Source organism: Dermacentor albipictus, chromosome 2 (assembly GCF_038994185.2).
Source record: "Dermacentor albipictus isolate Rhodes 1998 colony chromosome 2, USDA_Dalb.pri_finalv2, whole genome shotgun sequence".
Classification (NCBI taxonomy): domain Eukaryota; kingdom Metazoa; phylum Arthropoda; class Arachnida; order Ixodida; family Ixodidae; genus Dermacentor; species Dermacentor albipictus.
In genome coordinates, this window is record NC_091822.1 from 90885437 (window position 1) to 90902956 (window position 17520).

A 17520-nucleotide genomic window follows, 5' to 3' on the forward strand; every position below is an offset into this window, starting at 1 on the left:
CAGCCTAGGGTACTCTGTCGCATGCCAAGTTGACTTCTGCTTAAGCTGAATACTATGACGTAAAATCGCTCTTTTTAATGCAATACTTAAACAAGTTCTGTGGGAACCTTTCATTCGATGAAGGCCTCGCTGCTGTGGTTGTGAGTGACGAACAGTTGTCGGATTTTCATGCATAGTAGCTGGTTTAAGCAGTTCTAGTTTTTGTTCAGGCTTCTGTAGATATCGTCGCTAAAATCTATCTGCACCCTTCACATATGTATAATATTATCATCCGCAGCAGCCTATTTTTATCACCAGTGCAGGACGATGGCCAGTCCACCCAATCTGCAATTACCACTGTCTTGTGCTACCCGACTCATACTTGTAACTGCAAATTTCCTAGTTTCATAACTCACCCTAATGCTCTGCTGTCCTTAACTGCGCTTTGCTTCCTTTGGTGGCATGCTCAGTTCCATTTCATTCTTTTATAGCCAACTACGGCCATCCCTGTTTGCCCTCTAATCCACAGCACTCTCCCTGCGTCTTAAATTCACGCCCCAGATGTTTCCTTCTATCGCTCTTTGTGTGGTCCTTAACTTGATATCGAGCTCGCAGGCTAGACCTGCCAGTGCCGACGTGGCATTAGGCGGGTACTCGTTTTATCGCGTTTTGCTGGACCCAATAAAAGTTTATTCGCTTACTCACTCACTCACTCGCTCACTAGTCACGTGATAGACAACCGGTAAATTATAATCTGCTCGCTTTGTTTGGGTCTGCTGCGGGAATTTTGGATAGGCGCGCAAATAAAGGATTGACAAACGCACGTCTAGGTTAATGAAGGGTCGAGCATGTGAAGCAGTCGAGTCTGTTTTATGTCAGTCAGAATGCGTCTATCCACCACACGCCACGTAAGCGTGGCTCGCTGCTTAAGCAGCAGACAGATGCTAAATCTGTAGCGAACGAAGGCATCTAGTAACCGGTTCGTTAAAACTGATGGTAGCGCTAAAAGGCAGGAACATAGGGCGTAACGTCATCGTACCACAAGATCTTACAAATTAGTGCATGTAATTCTGAAGTTCGGCGTTCAGAGTGCACGCTGATGCTTTACGCATATTTCTTTCGAAGGAAAGACCCCGGGCAATACCTTTTACTAACCTAAAGCGCTACAAAAAAGTGCGCCTCAAGACATCGCCTCTCTTTCCAGGTGCAAGACAGAGAAACGAAATTCATCATTAAAACGCGCATCGCAGTGTTCTGTGCGCAACAGCTCATTTGATTAAATTTAAGCGAGTGCTCGAGTTCGTGGGAAACGCGGGAACAATAGACCATGCTGGGGCGTTGTGGAGATGGTTTCGGGGCGAGAGCGCTGGCAGCTCCTATAACCGCGGTGGTAAATGCAAGTGACTGTTCGAAACTTCGTACGTTATGGTTCACTCCCCCCCCCCCCCCCGCCTTTCTCCTCGTTTCAAGGCAACGCATTTCAAGCGAAGAACGACGCGCACGGCACCATAGCACCCGTTACTTCCTACGTACAGCCATGCCAGCGACGGCAGGCGCCAATAGTTACCACGTACCATACGATCTCAAATAGCCCGACACTCATATGGGCCGATACCTACACAAGAGGCCACGCGCACGTGGTCCTGGGTAGCGCGAGGGGCGGAGTCAGAGCACGTTGACTTGCCGCGGGAATCACGTTTTTGTGTCGCTTTGGCCTGTGTGGTGTCATAAGTAGCTCTCGGTACACTGTTAACCGCAATGTCCGCATGATGGAACCACGGCCTTCATGTCTCTGCATCTCTATGAATTCAATGGGCCAAGCAGGTGTGGTCACACCACCTGTGCACTACCGATCAAGTGCGATCGCGCCATCTGTGTAATAGCAAATTGCATGATATAACCTGCCCTTGAAATGCTTTTGAAGCCGAATAAACGCCTCTTTGGCCAGACCCTCTCACATGGAAGGAGCATCTCCGCCAACCTCACTGCGTTGTCGTCCCAGACGCTAGGCCCCTCGGTTGGACGGCTTCAGGGGCGATACTGCACATGTGATGCTCCCTTGTAATTTTGTTCCTTGCTTCATGTTTATGCGGATCATGACACCGACGGGGACAGCAGAGATTTACCTAGAATGTCCCTATAATTGCCATCTAAAAAAAAGTTTTCGTTCTTTTGTGTCAATATAAAGCTATCCGGTCTACCATTTAAGCAATGCACGTACTCAATTTTGATCTACATTAGATACGAATACACCTCTGGCATAATGGATTCGTTCGAAGCCAGAACAAATTACTTACCTGAGAACCAAACAAACCAATGAAAGCCTCAAGGCCCACTTTAACATGGTATTCTCTCAAGGAAGCTGTGTTTGAGATGCTTGATTTAATTTCGTTGTTAACACTGCATAACAACCGGAAATAAACACCTAAATTTATTTGCATAGCCAATATAGAGGGAATACTCTATATTGCTTTCAACTTATCTAGAAACATCAGATAAAGCAATCATTGCCTGTTGGCAATTTCCCGCGCACTGCTTCGTGCATGCGGTTATCAGATTTGTTTCCACGAGTGATAAAATATTGAAACTGTTTAAAATTGTGCTTCCGTTCCATTGCCACTGGAACATTTGAAGACACTGTTAAATGTATTTTATGATATACTAGTTTCGTAAACATCGTGCCAGCCATCATCAAATGTCCTAGAAACTATCCCAACGAAAATAATAATGTGCGCGAGACGCCTCCATACGATGCGTATGTGTCGGTCCTTACACTTGTCATAGTGAGACAAACATATATGTTGTCCTGTATATTCTGACATCTGTTCTCTGGACGTTTAATTCATTTTTAAATGTTATATGCAGATTTTTTATACCTATCCTGCTACGCTCAAGACGGCGAAATGTATCTGCAGATAAAATAAATTACCTTGGCCTCGTTTCGTAAATTAAGGGAAAGAAAGAAAGAAAAGACAGCGTCAGAGTAAACACTTGTTCAGTGACATTTTCTTAGAATGGTTATTGCGCAAAATGAGGAAATTGTGTTCATTAGCATAGTAGGAAACGAGATTGACACGTGAAACATGTCATTAGTGCACGTGCGCGTGCCCAATGCATTTGCTGGGAATAAATCTAGACGCCACATCCATGCCGTCTATCAGACATGGACATATGCTCCACCCTTTCTTGGCTGACACGAAGCCGAAGCTAAACTGTATGCTCAATAATATAGAAGGTACTATACATATACCGTTTTTAAGCTGCTTAGTACATTCTATAAAACCCCAACAATGTATGCGCTCGTTTGTACTCTTGTTCCGTTATTTGGTACGAGTGGAGAGCAGCGCAGACTAACCTTGAATTCCTTCTTGGTCAAACTCAATATTATGATTTCTTTGTCTCGCTAATACTTAGTAGGACGCCTCAGCTGTCCCCTTGTAGAATGCACGGTAGCCTAACATTTGCTCCCTTGTTGCTCACTTTCCACTCGTGGCGATCCTCGAGTCTCAGCTAACGTCGCGTCTGGGGAACGCGCGCCAGGCAGGTCAGAGAGAGGAAAAACCTTCCTTCCGCGTGCGGCACATGCGAATCGCAAGCTCTATCAGCTCCACTTGGTTTGTCACCTGAGATCCCTCTGACGTCACCCAAGTCTCTTTGGTCACGAGCAATGGACGAGTGTGGTGGTCACCGGCGCCGCTCGCATTTAACCCCACGTGGGTTGGTTTATTCCTTTCAAGCTCGATAGCAATTATATGGGCACCCCTGTAGCATTTCTGCGGTCACCGTTCGCTTCACCGTGAGGTTACGTGTAAAGAACAAAGGCGACAAAATTGCCGCCGTACGCCGTATGCAGCATATGCGAGTGAAATCGTACGAGGGTGAGCCAGCGATCACGGTCAATCACGCTCACGCAAACGAGGAAAGTGAGTAGGTAGCGCGCCGTCTTCCTTCACGCGCAGGGCTTCGGGGAGAAGGCGGAGAGGGGCGCGCGTTTTACTCCACGCGGCCTGGGCCGCCTCGCGGGCCTGCCCGGGCCACTGTCTCTTGCAAGCCATCTGCGAAGGGCACGGAGTGAGCCGCGTGCTTCGTTTTCGCGGGTTAGTTCGCATTGATGCGAGACGCAGCAAGAAGGTCAATTTGCGCGTTGCTGCCGCCGCACTTCCTCACTCCAGCGTTTCGACAGCGAGCTTCCTCGGTCATCGAGTTAGATGTGTTCATGTTTGCTTGTGCGCGTGCTACGCCATGCTTGTTAAATTAGTTAGTATGGTTATGCTTACAAGTTTATACGGCCGAGAAATGTATTATCACTTCTTCGTAAAGTTGTACAATAATTTGCAAATCACAATCGATGCTTCGCCTTTTGGGCAAAACTGCCACTTTCTTTCCGCTACAATCGTCGAGACAACCGGTATTCCCCCCAGCTGGTAACTCAGAAGGCCTCCTTTACTTAGCACGTTATTCTCTTCGAGGGAACCCTCAGTGATGTCAACTATAGCTAGCTAGCCTGCTCTGCTAGTTCCAATGATAATAAATGCTTTCGTGTGTACACGTGGTTCCCACTGTTGTTTCGTCTAGCTTCTACCGGACTGCGGTTGAGTGGCAGGCGTGCACCAACCGCAGGGATTAGTGTACCAAGGCAGAGCACTATTGGCATTCCCCCCTTATCCCGAAGACACTTAAGGTTTGGCGTTGTCCGTAACCCGAAGGATCACCCCTGTGCAGCCCCTTGAAGAGCGCCCTGTAACGTAGTTACATTGGGCTCTTGTTTCCGAAATTGAATACTATGTCGTTTCCTTTATTAGGTAAATTTAAGCAGGGCACCTCAGCTGCCCCTTTAAGGAACGTCCTGTGGTTAACCGAGGCGCCTGATTATTAGTAATCATATCATAAGACGCCAACAAAGACGCAAGGACGACACAGGGGAAATTACTTGCACTTACTAAATGCAATTAAAAATTATAAAGGAATGGAATTGAAAGTAGATGAAAAAACATCTTGCCGCAGGAGGGGAACGATTCCACGTCTTCGCATTACGCGTGCGATGCTCTACCAATTGAGCCACAACCGGCACCGTCTTTCCATCCACTTTCTGGGGTATTTATGTGTTGCTACTACAACTTACCCTGGGAGTGTTAGCAGCGCCACCACTCACAAACCTTCGCGGCGGATGTGGAACATTCTTTCTGCCGCAGGTGTCATGATCACGCAATCTTTTCGAGTGAACACAACTGGTCCATAAAGCCTCACGTGCTACCCGAAGGCATCAGTTTAGCGGAATTCGAGACCCTCGCTATGTAATGAACGACAAAAATGGGGTTAACCGAGAAGCCCAATTTTCATTAATCATATAGTAAGCCAGAAAACAAACCTTGGGTCATTTATTACTTACCTTGGGTAACTTATCACTCAAAGTATATACTATTACAGTAAAAGCTCGTTAATTCGAACCGCAAGGGGAAGCCGCTTCAGTTCGAATTAACGAAAGTTTGAACTAATGAAATTGAAGGAGAGCAACAGCGCACTGCGATTTGGAAGCAGTAGGGCATGTAAGAAATTTGGCGTGTTAGAAAGTGATGGCCTGTGCCGCGGGCACACGCCATCTTCAAGTCGAAGCTCTGGGTCCGCCTGTGCCACACCACCGATGTCCACCGAAATGAACGTTAGCCGAGGCTTAACACCATCACAATGAATCGCGACGGCCGATACCTCCTAAGCTGAAAACAAAGGTGCACAACCGATGAAAACTGCCGAGACAAAGACGCTGAACATGTGAAGGTGGCGAAGGTCCTGATTCGTTGGTTCTTGATTGCAAGCGCAGCTGCGACGTACTTGATTCGCTGTATTTTGGCACTTGCTGTGACATCTCCGCACAACATTATAGCAGCTGTACAAGATTTACAAAGCCTCCGAGATTCGCAACGGGCAAGAAGTCTCGGAGGTTACGTAGAACGGAGAGGCGGCAGCCGCCGCTGCCTTTTGGCTGACCCCTCGTCGGTAAGATTATTTTCCGATTTTGCCTTCTCTCGCCGTTCTCTCCGTTTTGGAGGCAATACAGCGTTGTGTGTAGGCAGTAGGCGCGTTTCTCTGGCTGTGTGCCAGGCAAGCGTAGTTCAAATTATCCGTGAGGGAACCTTCTCGCGTTCGAATTAACGGACTTTTTTTATACATAGATTTCTGTGGAGCTTGGCCGGACCAAATCGTACAGTTCGAATTATCCATAAATTCGAATTATTTAAGTTCGAATTAACGAGCTTTCACTGTATTTGGTATTGTCGGTAAGCAGGGCGCCTCGGCAACAACTTTGAAGAGTATCCTGCAACATGACCTTTGGTCTCTTTTTGCTGAGCCCGGCGGAGGAGTTTTTGCAGTGCAGGAGGCAGATGGACGGACGAACAAGTATATAGCTTCGCCGTAAAAGAAAGAGTAGCTGTTGGCATAATTTTGAAAGAAAAACGCGTCTTCCTTTATTATCGTTTGCTGTTGTTGCGAACCATAATCAAGGTACCTCAATTCTCCCTTTCAAGAGTTTGGTATCACTAGCCTTGTATTCCTGGTTGCTAAAACCCTATACTATCGCTTGTGGTTTCGGTAACCATAGGACGGGCGGCTCTGTTGTCATTTAGAAGAATGACTTATAATGTGACCTTCAGGTCCTTGTGCTAGTGTTCTGTGGCATTGCTTAGTGTTGTCGGTAGCCGTAGGCAGGGCCCCTGGGCTGCGTTTTGATGAGTGCCTTGTGACTGTGCCTACGGCTTCGTGTTGCCACAGATCCATGCTATTGTTCAGTGATGTAATTTACTGTACGCCGGTTACCTCGACTCGAACTTTGAAAAGTGTCCTGTAACTTAAACTTGAGTTTGTTTTTTCTAAAGCTTCCGTACTGTCGTTTGAACTTGTCATTAACCCTTAGCAGATAATCCCTGCAGTCTCTGTGGAATTCCCTATTGCCAGCATTCCTATCAAACCAAGCAACGTGAGCTTACCTCCGAAGTCGTTCACCGAAGTTATGAGGTTCACGGGCCACGATGCAAGGCCACGCTCCACACGCATCTGCTCTATGATGCCCACGTATAGAAAACCCGAGCAGCGGCTAGTCGAGGACTCCATGGTGGTCATGACGAAAGCAAGTGCTACCACCCACCAGCACTTGTCTATGCCAGCTGCTTCGCCTTTCTTCTTCTTTCCGAGAACATTAGCATCAGGACAGCTGCACTCCACGAAACTCAATCTGGGGGCTCTGCAGAAACCTTCGCCCGTAGCTTCGCTGGGTTCTTCATACAGGTCTACCCTAGAGGTTAAGGAAGAAAGGAATGAGTAAGCAATCGTGTGAACGAAATAGCGTTCGCGGCTTTAACCTACATAAAATATCGCTAAAATGCACAAAACATTTTTCAAATATATTGCGAAAAAAGCGATGAACAACTCGACAGCATTCTTGTGAGAGACACTACGCATTTTTGTATAATTATATTTCGGTAATGTCCTCACACCTTCTTTCATCACCGAAACAGGCATACAATTCCTGTAAAAGGTTGAGTAGGATTTAGCAAGATAAGCCCACTCCCAATTTCAGCAATACTGTTCCAAACTATTGGGCCGCATCAGTTCACATTAGAGTACGAGGACGTCCACTGTCCAAAGAAACATTCGTGGTCCCCGTTTGCTTGATAACCAGATACGAATAACTATGGAAGGAGCTTGCAGACCAAATTTAACAGCTCATATGCGATACACCGTCTACAGGACTGTATGGTAGACGTTCAAAAGTGATATCAATCCTATTTAGGAAGCACTCCTTAACGTTGCACTCGACATAAGCAAAAAAGATTGTGCAGATCCAGCGCAATGTACCAACTAATGGTATGCGAATGATTTTCCACATAGACGGCTATACAGCATCGTTTTGGTTTGTTCAATGAGGTACCATATGGACCAAGGTATCTATATAAGTCGAGAAATAGGCAGTGTGTCACCAACTTTATTGTGAAGACACTGCAAACCAGTAACAGCATCACGGAAGTGGCATGACGACAGTTTTCTTACTTTTTAAGTTATGTGGTTTTACGTGCCAAAACCACGAACTCATTATGAGGCGCGCCGTAGTGGGATACCCCGGAAATTTGGACCACCTGGAGTTCTTTAACGGGCACCTAAATCTAAGTGCACGGGTGTTTTCGCTTTTCGCCCCCATCGAAATGTGGCCGCCGTGGTCGGGATTCAATCCCGCGACCTCGTGATTAGAAGCCCAGCCCCATAACAAATGTGACGGGTGTTTATTTTTTTGTTTGTTTTTAATTTGGACAAATCGAGTTTGCAAATTATTCCATGATGACCTGGACTGATCCCGGAGGTGGTAAAATAAACAGTTTTAACAGAGCTTTGCTTAGCACCTGCGGCTACATGAAGGACATTCATGTCGCTTAACAATCGCGGCTCTCTGAGACGACAGCGAGGCGCTCTCTCCTTAGCTGGGAAAGGACAAAAAAAAAAAGCTGAAAGCGTTCCACTCTGCGAAGGTTGGGGACCAGTTCGGGAATTTCTCGTAACAAAGCCTCAAAGGGTCCATTGGAAACCGTATCCCAAGAGAGCGCTGAATCTGTGGTTTCAGGTGCAACAATGCCTTGCACAGAGAGAGAGAGGTTGCCGCGTCCAGGAGACGCTGTCGTTTGACGTACAATGAGACCATGGTCGCTGAGGAAATGAGCACCGATAATGGCATAGCTGATGTCGGCAGCCATGAACAATGATCGGAACACCCTTCGCAGGACGAGGTTAGCGGTGAGTGAGCGTTGTCGAAATACCGGCATTCTATTTCCCCTCATGGCTTGCAAGTACAGAATCGGAGCAGCTTTGTGTTCAGCTCATGTAGCAGGTTGAAAGCTGACCTGTACACCCGTGTCGATCAGTAAGCGTTATCCAATGGCCTTATCGATGACGCAGCAGAGGCGACATGAGTTGGTGGTGTGACCACTTGTTGCCGTTAGCGATGGGCCGGGTGGTCGCCCTACCAAGACCAAGGAAGAAGGCAGCACAGAAATGGTGGTGATACCAGCAAATGGCTGGCTGATATGCTGCACTGTAGCACTGGCGCGCTCGCTGGACAGACCACTTTGACGAGATGAAAATCGGCGAAGACGACGGGAACGAGGAAAAACGTTCCTACGAGTGGTAGTAACCAGGAGCTCGTCCAGTCTATCTTACAACTCAATGATGGGGAATGTTGTCGATGCTGTCTCTGGCCGGTTGGGAGGTGAGGAACGCGCAGTGCACGACGCTGACGTCGGCATAACAGCTGCAACAAGTGGAAGGAGATTGGCTTCTTGCATCGCCTTGTCGGCCAATTAGCGAGCTCTGACAGATCGTAGGTTGAAGCAGTGGCCAGCACCATCTGGACTTCGGTGGGCATGCGCTGATGTAGCTCACGTAGGAGGACATTGCCCGCGGTGGAATCGCGTGAGCCGAGAAGGTTTAGCATTCAACGCAGTAACTGGTTTGGACCTTAATTGCCCAGCTGTTCCAACGAGTAGCTGTTGTATTCGTGAGCGTCCCGGCGCAGCCGTACGATTCAGTCTAACGGCCTTGATTGCATCGTAAGCCGACGCTGAGGGGGTGATGCGAACGAAAGCAGAAGATCGGCAATATCATCGGTAAGGGCCGCAGGAAACGTATTGACCACAAGGAGATACTGGCGGGTGTGTGACGTTATACGCGAGAGTTCGAAGCGGGCCTCTGCTTCGATGAACCACGCCGTCGGGTTCCACTCCCAAAATTCTGTCAAGCGGATGACGTTCCAGACAACTGCAGTGGTTGAAGCACGCTCAGCGGCTTCTAGGTTAGTCGAGGCTTGTTGACATTCGTCGTCGGTGTTCGACATGGCTGCACTTCCGTTTTGTGTGGCGCTTTATTACCAGGAAAATATTGAGCGTTGATTCAGGCGTCCGCGGTCACCAGCTGTAGAGCCCATTAGTGAAAGACAAATGACCCAGTACTGGAGCCCAAACTCAACAAACTTTCATTTCTGTGGTTCCAGCCAGCTAAGTTTCCGCGCTGCCCGGGGCGTCGCCTCTACTCGTCTTCTCTCCTAGAGCGATCGCGTCGATGCTGCTGGCGCTAGAGACTAGTGTATAACGCGAATGTTTAAGCGTTAGCTGTGGTGTCGTCATGACATTTTCCCTCTCGAACTCGAACTATCCGAATCGCTCCGGAGTCTGAAGATACTGCGTCCTCCATGAAATGTCAATGCAAACCACGTTTTACAGCGTTCTTTTTAACTTCTACGCTCCTCTCTTATGCTCGAGTGCTTTCCGGCTTTCTAAGAACAGACCGGAAGGGCCATGAATTGGGCTAGTTGTTGTATATTCATTTTTCTTGTGCTGAGTACTGCAGGACGCACCGGGGACGAAACGAACACTGAATATGAAGCGTACACAAGGTGACACAGGGGAGCGCAATGCAGTATAGACTGGCGCAGCCGAAAGTTTTATGACGCCGATGGTGTGACGTTATTGGGATAACAATCGTATAATGACGGCAGCGTGACGATGACAGCATGAGAAGAGTTGGTGACTACGGGTGTGTGACGAGGATGACGTGCCGACGACGACGTTTTGAACAGAACATCATGAGAATTGAATGAGGAAGCTACACTGGGCTGCAGCCACCGCAACGACTTGAGGATGACGGTACGACGAGGAATGGATGATGATGATGATTGAACTTTATCTAAGGGCATCTAAGGCTGAAGAGCGCCAGGACATGTTTTGGTTTAGTAGAATTGTAAGTTCAAGGCTATGACTTAAAGGCTGTCTAGGGGCCTACACGTAAGATATATCTATAAATACTAGTGCATGAGTTCTAAAATAATTACTAAGACAAAAATATAGGGCCTTAAATGCATTGGTTGCAGGAACATGTGTTAAATTATTGTGGATTGTCCGAGTCCCTTGCGTACAATTCTTGCTTACGCAAGAAGTGCGAGGGCTCAGACATACTTTTGTGCATGAGACAGTATCTCACCTGTGAGGCACAATCTGGTGGTTAGGGTGATATGAGATGATGTCTAAAAAGTTAACTTCTGCAAGATAAACACTCTTTCAAAGTTAAAAAACGCATCCTCTGATAAGAACATTGAGGGATGGGGGGAGTTATATGAGTTGAGTAAAGTTCCATAAAACCAGCCACTCGCTCTCAGTGAAGTTCAAGACATTGAATGAGGACATGTAGGACGATTAAGTTCGCACCGCAGCGTGTGCATGTGGGTGAGTCAGTTGCAGTCAAGAGCTATTTGTGTGTGGCGTAAATGTGTCCTGTTGAGTCGTGCAGGGTGACTTGGCTGTGTCTATCAAGCTTCAGCGGGAAAGATTTGGTTAACTGCGGTTTAAGCAGGTGCAGCTTATTTTCAACTAGCTTGTCCCATTCAGCTTGCCAATGTTTACAGAGCGCCTTTCGTACCACAGGTTTCATGTCCACATCAGGTGTCCAGCTTACATCGACGGTATCCTGATGAGCCACTTGTCCAGCATTTTTGTCCGCCATTTCATTGCCTGCGATCCCAGAATGGCCTGCCACCCAGCATACAGCAAGAGCAAGGTTTTGTTTATACGCTACGTGAATGTGTTTAAGGAGCATGTTTAATGCAGGCTTTCGGCTTGCTTTGCCACAGGACAGGACTGTGACAACGCTTAAAGAATCTGTGTATATTATAGACATTTGTATTTTGTGCTGTACTATGTACTCAACAGTTACCAGAATACCGTAGGCTTCCGCTGTAAAGATGCTGTTATGGTTATGCAAGGTTTTAGAGTTGGAGAAGTTTGGGCCATTCGCTGCACATGATACCGAAGCTGCAGACATCGAAGAATCAGTGAAAAATGCCATAGATTGATGCTTGTCTTCAAGGGCCAAAGAAAGGTTGCTGGAAGAGGGCATTTGGATAACTCGTTTTGTTAAGTTCTGTAAAGGACAAGTCACAGGTGAGTGTACATTACTCCCAAGGTGGGATGGGTTCAACATAGTCGCTTTCCTGCAGATCTGTGAAAATTATTCCGAGTTTTTCTGCAACAGATCCTACTGCTAACGGGAACGGCGGGGCGTGTGAAGACCTGTTTATATACAACTGATTTTTGGACTGATCACTTATGAGTGCTTTGCATGGATGCTGTTTTAGCGACATGGTTCTTATTGCATAGGTGACTCCAACATATGTACGCTGATAATCCAGTGGCCACTGATCCGACTCTGCATAGAGACTTTGTACAGGGCTAGTACGAAAGGCACCAAGTGCCAGGCGGATACCTAAGTAATGGATAGGATCGAGTACCTTAAGTGTTGTCTTTGAAGCCGACTGGTAAGCAATACATCCAGTCTATGCGTGACAACACAAGGCTTTTAAAGAGAGATAGGAGGCAATACCTATCTGTTCCCCACGACTGGTGAGATAAAATCTTTAAAACAATCATAGTTTTAGACATTTCAGCTTCAACTCTTTTGTATGCTGCATGAAGGCTAGCTTACTATCGAAGATTACACCCAGAAATGTTTGATCTTTTCTATTTACCAGGCTTCGCCCACGCATCGTAATGCAATGGTCAGGACGTACCCCTCTTCGTCTAGAAAACAGCAGTCAGGAAGCCTTTTCTGCACGGAATAAAAACCCGTTTTCGTCTGCCCATTTCGTGAGCCGATGAACACTCAACTGTATCTGGCGTTCACATATGGATAGGTTTCAAGATTTAAAGCTGATTTTGATGTCGTCCACGTAGACAGAATAAGACGCCATGGATGGTATAACAGAGAGGAGAGAGTTCATTTTGATTATAAAAAGTGTGCAACTCAGCACTCCTCCCTTTGGTACACCGTTTTCTTGAATAAAAGTGCGCGATAGTACACTGTCAGTTGAATGCATGACTATGACGGTATGACGGCCATGATTTGACGAAGGCATCATAATTACTACTAAATGACACAACGTGACTAGAATTAAGTGACAATGAAGGTATAACGTCGATAGTGTGACGAATGCGATATGTCGACGACGGCATACCGCATATCGAAGAAGTAGAGGACGAATATTGTATGAGGACAATAGCGTGACGACGATGCTGGCGTCACTACGGCGATGGTGCGACGAGAACCATATGAAGCTAGAATGCCGATGATGAAACGACCGCGAGAGCGTGGCTACGACCGTGTCATAGCGAATGCATGACGACTGTATGATGATGGTGCAATGATGATTTTGAAATGATGAACATGGTATAACGACGACTGCATGATGATGGCGCCAGAGGGACAATGGAATCACGAGTGTATGAGGACGACTCTGACGACAACATCGCAATGGTGTGTAGATGGTGGTATGGTGCGCATCTGATGGCGAAGCTCGAATGCTAGAATTCTAATGACAATGGCATCGACTGCATGACGGTGACTCAATGTCAACAAAGGCATGTGTATGGCGTCTTAATCAGAATTGACTCACAACAGCGCGACTGCGTTGGAATATTGCAGGAAAAATGACTTCGTTGGAACTGCGACCGAGGCAGTCGGTGGATGTCGCCTCTTGATGTCAATGGCGCTAACAGCATGAAACTGAGCAACAAGCTAACAAAACTCTTTAAAACAATGCACTGCTTCCAATGGCATCACCAAGCGGACCCGCAAAAGAGAGTTATCTGAATTCTCCATAATGTGCACTCTATTGAATGTCACTGATAGATTACCTCACTCGTTATAAAATCTCAGCCACTGGTTTCAGGTCGGTTTGACCATGTCTGTATTATATATAGTTGCGGTAGATGGGTTTACAAAAAGCTATGAAGCACAGCAAGCGCTTTGATCGCCAAAAGATGTTATGTCAGGAATAACTCCAGTTGCTCAATGACGCAGAAATCGATTGTTTCTATCATATTTATTTCCCATTACGCGCTTGCCTCAGCGCAAGGTAGCCAGCCGGTTTGTACTGGCTTAGCTCCCTGTTGTTGTCTCTCTCTCTCTCTATCTGACATCAGTCATATTTACAGTGCTGTCATATTCGAGCGATGTCTCCGCAACTCACTGTAACGCCGGAGCTGCACTATAGATAACAACATGCACTCAGTGGTACTGCCTAATGCAAAGCCTGAATATAAAATTAACTTACGGGGTTTTATGTGCCAAAACCACTTTCTGATTATGAGGCACGCCGTAGTGGTGGTCTCCGGAAATTTCGACCACCGGGGGTTCTTTAGCGTGCACCTAAATCTAAGTACACGGGTGTTTTCGCATTTTGCCCCCATCGAAATGCAGCCACCGTAGCTAGGAACGATCCCGCGACCTCGTGCTCAGCAGCCCACACCGTATCCAGTGAGCAACCATGGCGGGTTGCCTGAATATATAACAAAACCAAGTCACATTGCTTTGTAGTACTAATTAACATATTTTGTTCCAGAGACTACCGAAACCAATAGAGCAATCTTTATGAGGAGCCCCTTTCCCTCCAGACAAAAATAGACGTTATAAAGATGGTAGTTCTACAAGCTGGCTGCTTACTTGACAATCCTCGGTTTTCCATTCGCAGTCACATCTTTCTTCTGGGCATCTTCCATTCTTTGTACCAACAGAGGTTCAAGTTCAGGCGCCGTTCTAGAGCACTTCATGTTAAGAAAAATGACATGAGAACATCAAGAACTGAAAGTTATGTTTTGAAATTAAGCGCGTAAGCCAGTCTGTCAGAATGAAACAAGAAGAAAAATGATATGCAAGAAAAATCACAGTATGCTTGTCCAAAACCAAAACATAACCTAAAAAGTATTTATTATTATTTTTTTTCCAAGCTAAACCGAAATACCTTTTATTGGGTTTTAGTTCAAGGAAATTCCGCATCAGAAACAACTGACGTCAGGCAACGTCAGCATTAGCGCGTACCTCAGGCGGGATAGCGCGAAAGTAGAGGGACAGCGCGTACGGAATAGGGACACATGTACTTTTTAAATCTTTATCGGGTGACCACAATTCACTGTCTAACAAATGTTATCGCTCAGCGCATGTATCGGAAGTTTCTCAAAAGTTATCGGTGGTTCGATCCGCTATTTGTTGTCGCCGAGCCCTGCCTAATCTGATTGCATGTATGCAAGACGCCAATTATGTAGTACTTTCTGGGAAACCCGTTGGCACCAGCTATTACTCCGGAACTTTCGATTACTCACGTATAAAAGCCAACGTGCTTGACGCGCTGATCAGTTTATCGACAATCTCCGACTTCGTTCACTGCTAACGTTGTGCTTTGAGTGTAACCTATTTCTGTGGGCAAAGATTCGCCCAATAAAAACTTAGTTTCGTGATTCATTGTTTCGCCTACTGTGTTCCTTGCTCTCACTACTAAGGGGAATCTGGTAGCGGTGCTAGTGCGTTCATGCACCGAATGTCACTCCAAAGCCGTGATCTGAGCCCGCGGCAAGCCGCGGAAAGGCAAACAGAAAGCCAAAGTAAATGTGTGCGGGGCATAGGGAAGGGTGGAAAGGAAGCGCAGTGGGTCCTCACAACAAAAAAAAAACTAAGAGTGCTAGTGTGAGGAGGCGCCGTGCGTCTGCTGTTCCTATGGCCATGACAACGTAAACAATCGTGTGCGCCACCAATTTGCCAAAATATCGCCCCCCTGCTAGGGCCGTAACTGACGCGGACATTGGTGCTAGCGTCGGAAGAGCATCTGCTTAAAAACAGCCGATCGCAGTCATGTGGAGATTCACCCTTGGGGCCGATGCGCTTGACCTACAGATCAGATTTTTGACTGCCACCGAATTTGCTCGGCGCTATCATTGCGATTGCGGGTTACTTGTTCTGATGGGCACAAGTTCACCCAATAAAGAGTTAAATTTGTTACTCCCCATTTGGACCTCGCAGCAATCTTCGCGTCACTACTACGTGACCATATGTGGGAAAGTACATCGAATTGAGCAGTTCTCCCTGAACTTGCTCTCAGGTAGGTGGGTTCGGGTGCTTTCACACCACGAGTCCCCAAGCGCGCACATCCATGAATGCCACTTGCATACGCTTAAGGTAGCAGCCGCGGCCATGAGCTCTCAGCACGCTCTCATTCTTTTTAGAAGCCTCTGATTGCTTGAAGGATACGCGCCTGTTTCATCCACTGGTCTTGCGACGTCGTTAGCTTGGCAGTAAACGCCATCCCAGAAATGTCCGACGAATACGTTACGATGCTCCCACCAACAAGTGCAACTGCATACTTGTTTTCATTTCGCGATATACTGAGGCGGAGAACTTCAGACCAAAATCACCGCACCGACTGGCCGCGGGCCAGTGCCGTCAGCGTTTTTGCAGAGCGAGGGACCGCATGGGAACGCTGCCGTGATGAGTGGCATCGCAGTAAGCGGTGGAAGAGGACGACGAAGATAAACGCAGTCGTACGAAAGCGAGGGGCAGTATGCGAACGCTGGTATGATGAGCGGCACCGCTGACAGCTTGGGAAGGAGATGACGAACGGGCGAGCAGTGCCACGAGCGCGTTCACGCGGTTACGTCAAGGGACGCCGACGCTTAACCCAGGAATGGGCGCCTGAGAGCTGCGTTCTGAAAGAAAGGTGTCACTGCAGTGCAGATGCACTGTGCAAAAAGTCATCGTAAAGCTCGCCAATACTAGCAAGTGGTACCGGGGACTGCCTTCACAAATTTAACTGCGAAACACTAATCTGCGTTCCTCAGAGGACGCTGCGTCCGCTGCCGCGTCCGGGTGTCGACGCCCGGCGAGCCGACAGCACCAAAGGAAAAACGCGTCTGGCCTTCTAATTCCGGCCGACTGAGGTTGACATTAACCGTGGTTAAGTGACCGTCGCTAAGTTAGACCGCGGTCAAGGCCACCCGTGTAATAAGGGTATAATTCCTACTGAGGTATCCAAGTCACTGAAATTATTAGCAGCAATGTCGAACACTTACGGACCGAGCGTCGGTTAGCCCCGCCTCACCCTCGAGTGGGAGTGGGAAGATCCATTGCCTGGATTTCACGAAATCACAGAGCACCATAGATTGCAGAGGCGCACATTCCCGCCGCCGCAACCAAAATTAAGCAAAAATAGTCTGTCGAATGGCGGCAGTTACAGACCAGATCCTATCTGAGTCCAGCTATCATGCACCTAACACACACATTTATACACGACTGACAAGTGCCGACATTGCGACTTTAGAGCCACACAGGAGCATATCCTATGGGAAAGTACGGCTATAGTACAGAATAACGATGATGCAGCCTCAAACAGCGACAGCCTCCGCGCACGCTGGGAGTCTGTGTTGCTGAGCTCGGATCTGCAGCACCAACTCTGGGCCGTCCAGCGAGCCAAGGGAGCCGCCAAGGACCAACAACCCAGGGTCGAAACTTAGGCGGGGTCCACGCCCACCCCACCAAATCGCAGGGCACTCAATAAAGTCATTTGACTGAATGAATGTCGAATGAAAGCGAAGTATTTTCGGTATTATTTTACAGCGGAGCTTTTTAAAGCGAAGCTTTTTTGCCTCTTCGACTTTCCGCTGCTGCAGGCTGACGCCGGCCGCGTCT

The 17520-nt window shown here is 47.5% G+C and overlaps 1 protein-coding gene across 1 annotated transcript in view; it reads right to left on the reverse strand.

Annotated features, from left to right (window-relative positions):
- The window catches only part of LOC135902770 (monocarboxylate transporter 12-like), a 70223-nt gene that overhangs the window by 11778 nt on the left and 40925 nt on the right, over positions 1-17520 (reverse strand). Inside the window, exons 4-5 of the mRNA XM_070532981.1 lie at positions 14509-14609; positions 6963-7267 (exon numbers count right to left, since the gene is read on the reverse strand). Coding sequence (XP_070389082.1) covers positions 6963-7267; positions 14509-14564 — 361 coding nt within the window. The 5' untranslated portion in view covers positions 14565-14609. The remainder of the gene's footprint in view (positions 1-6962; positions 7268-14508; positions 14610-17520) is intronic.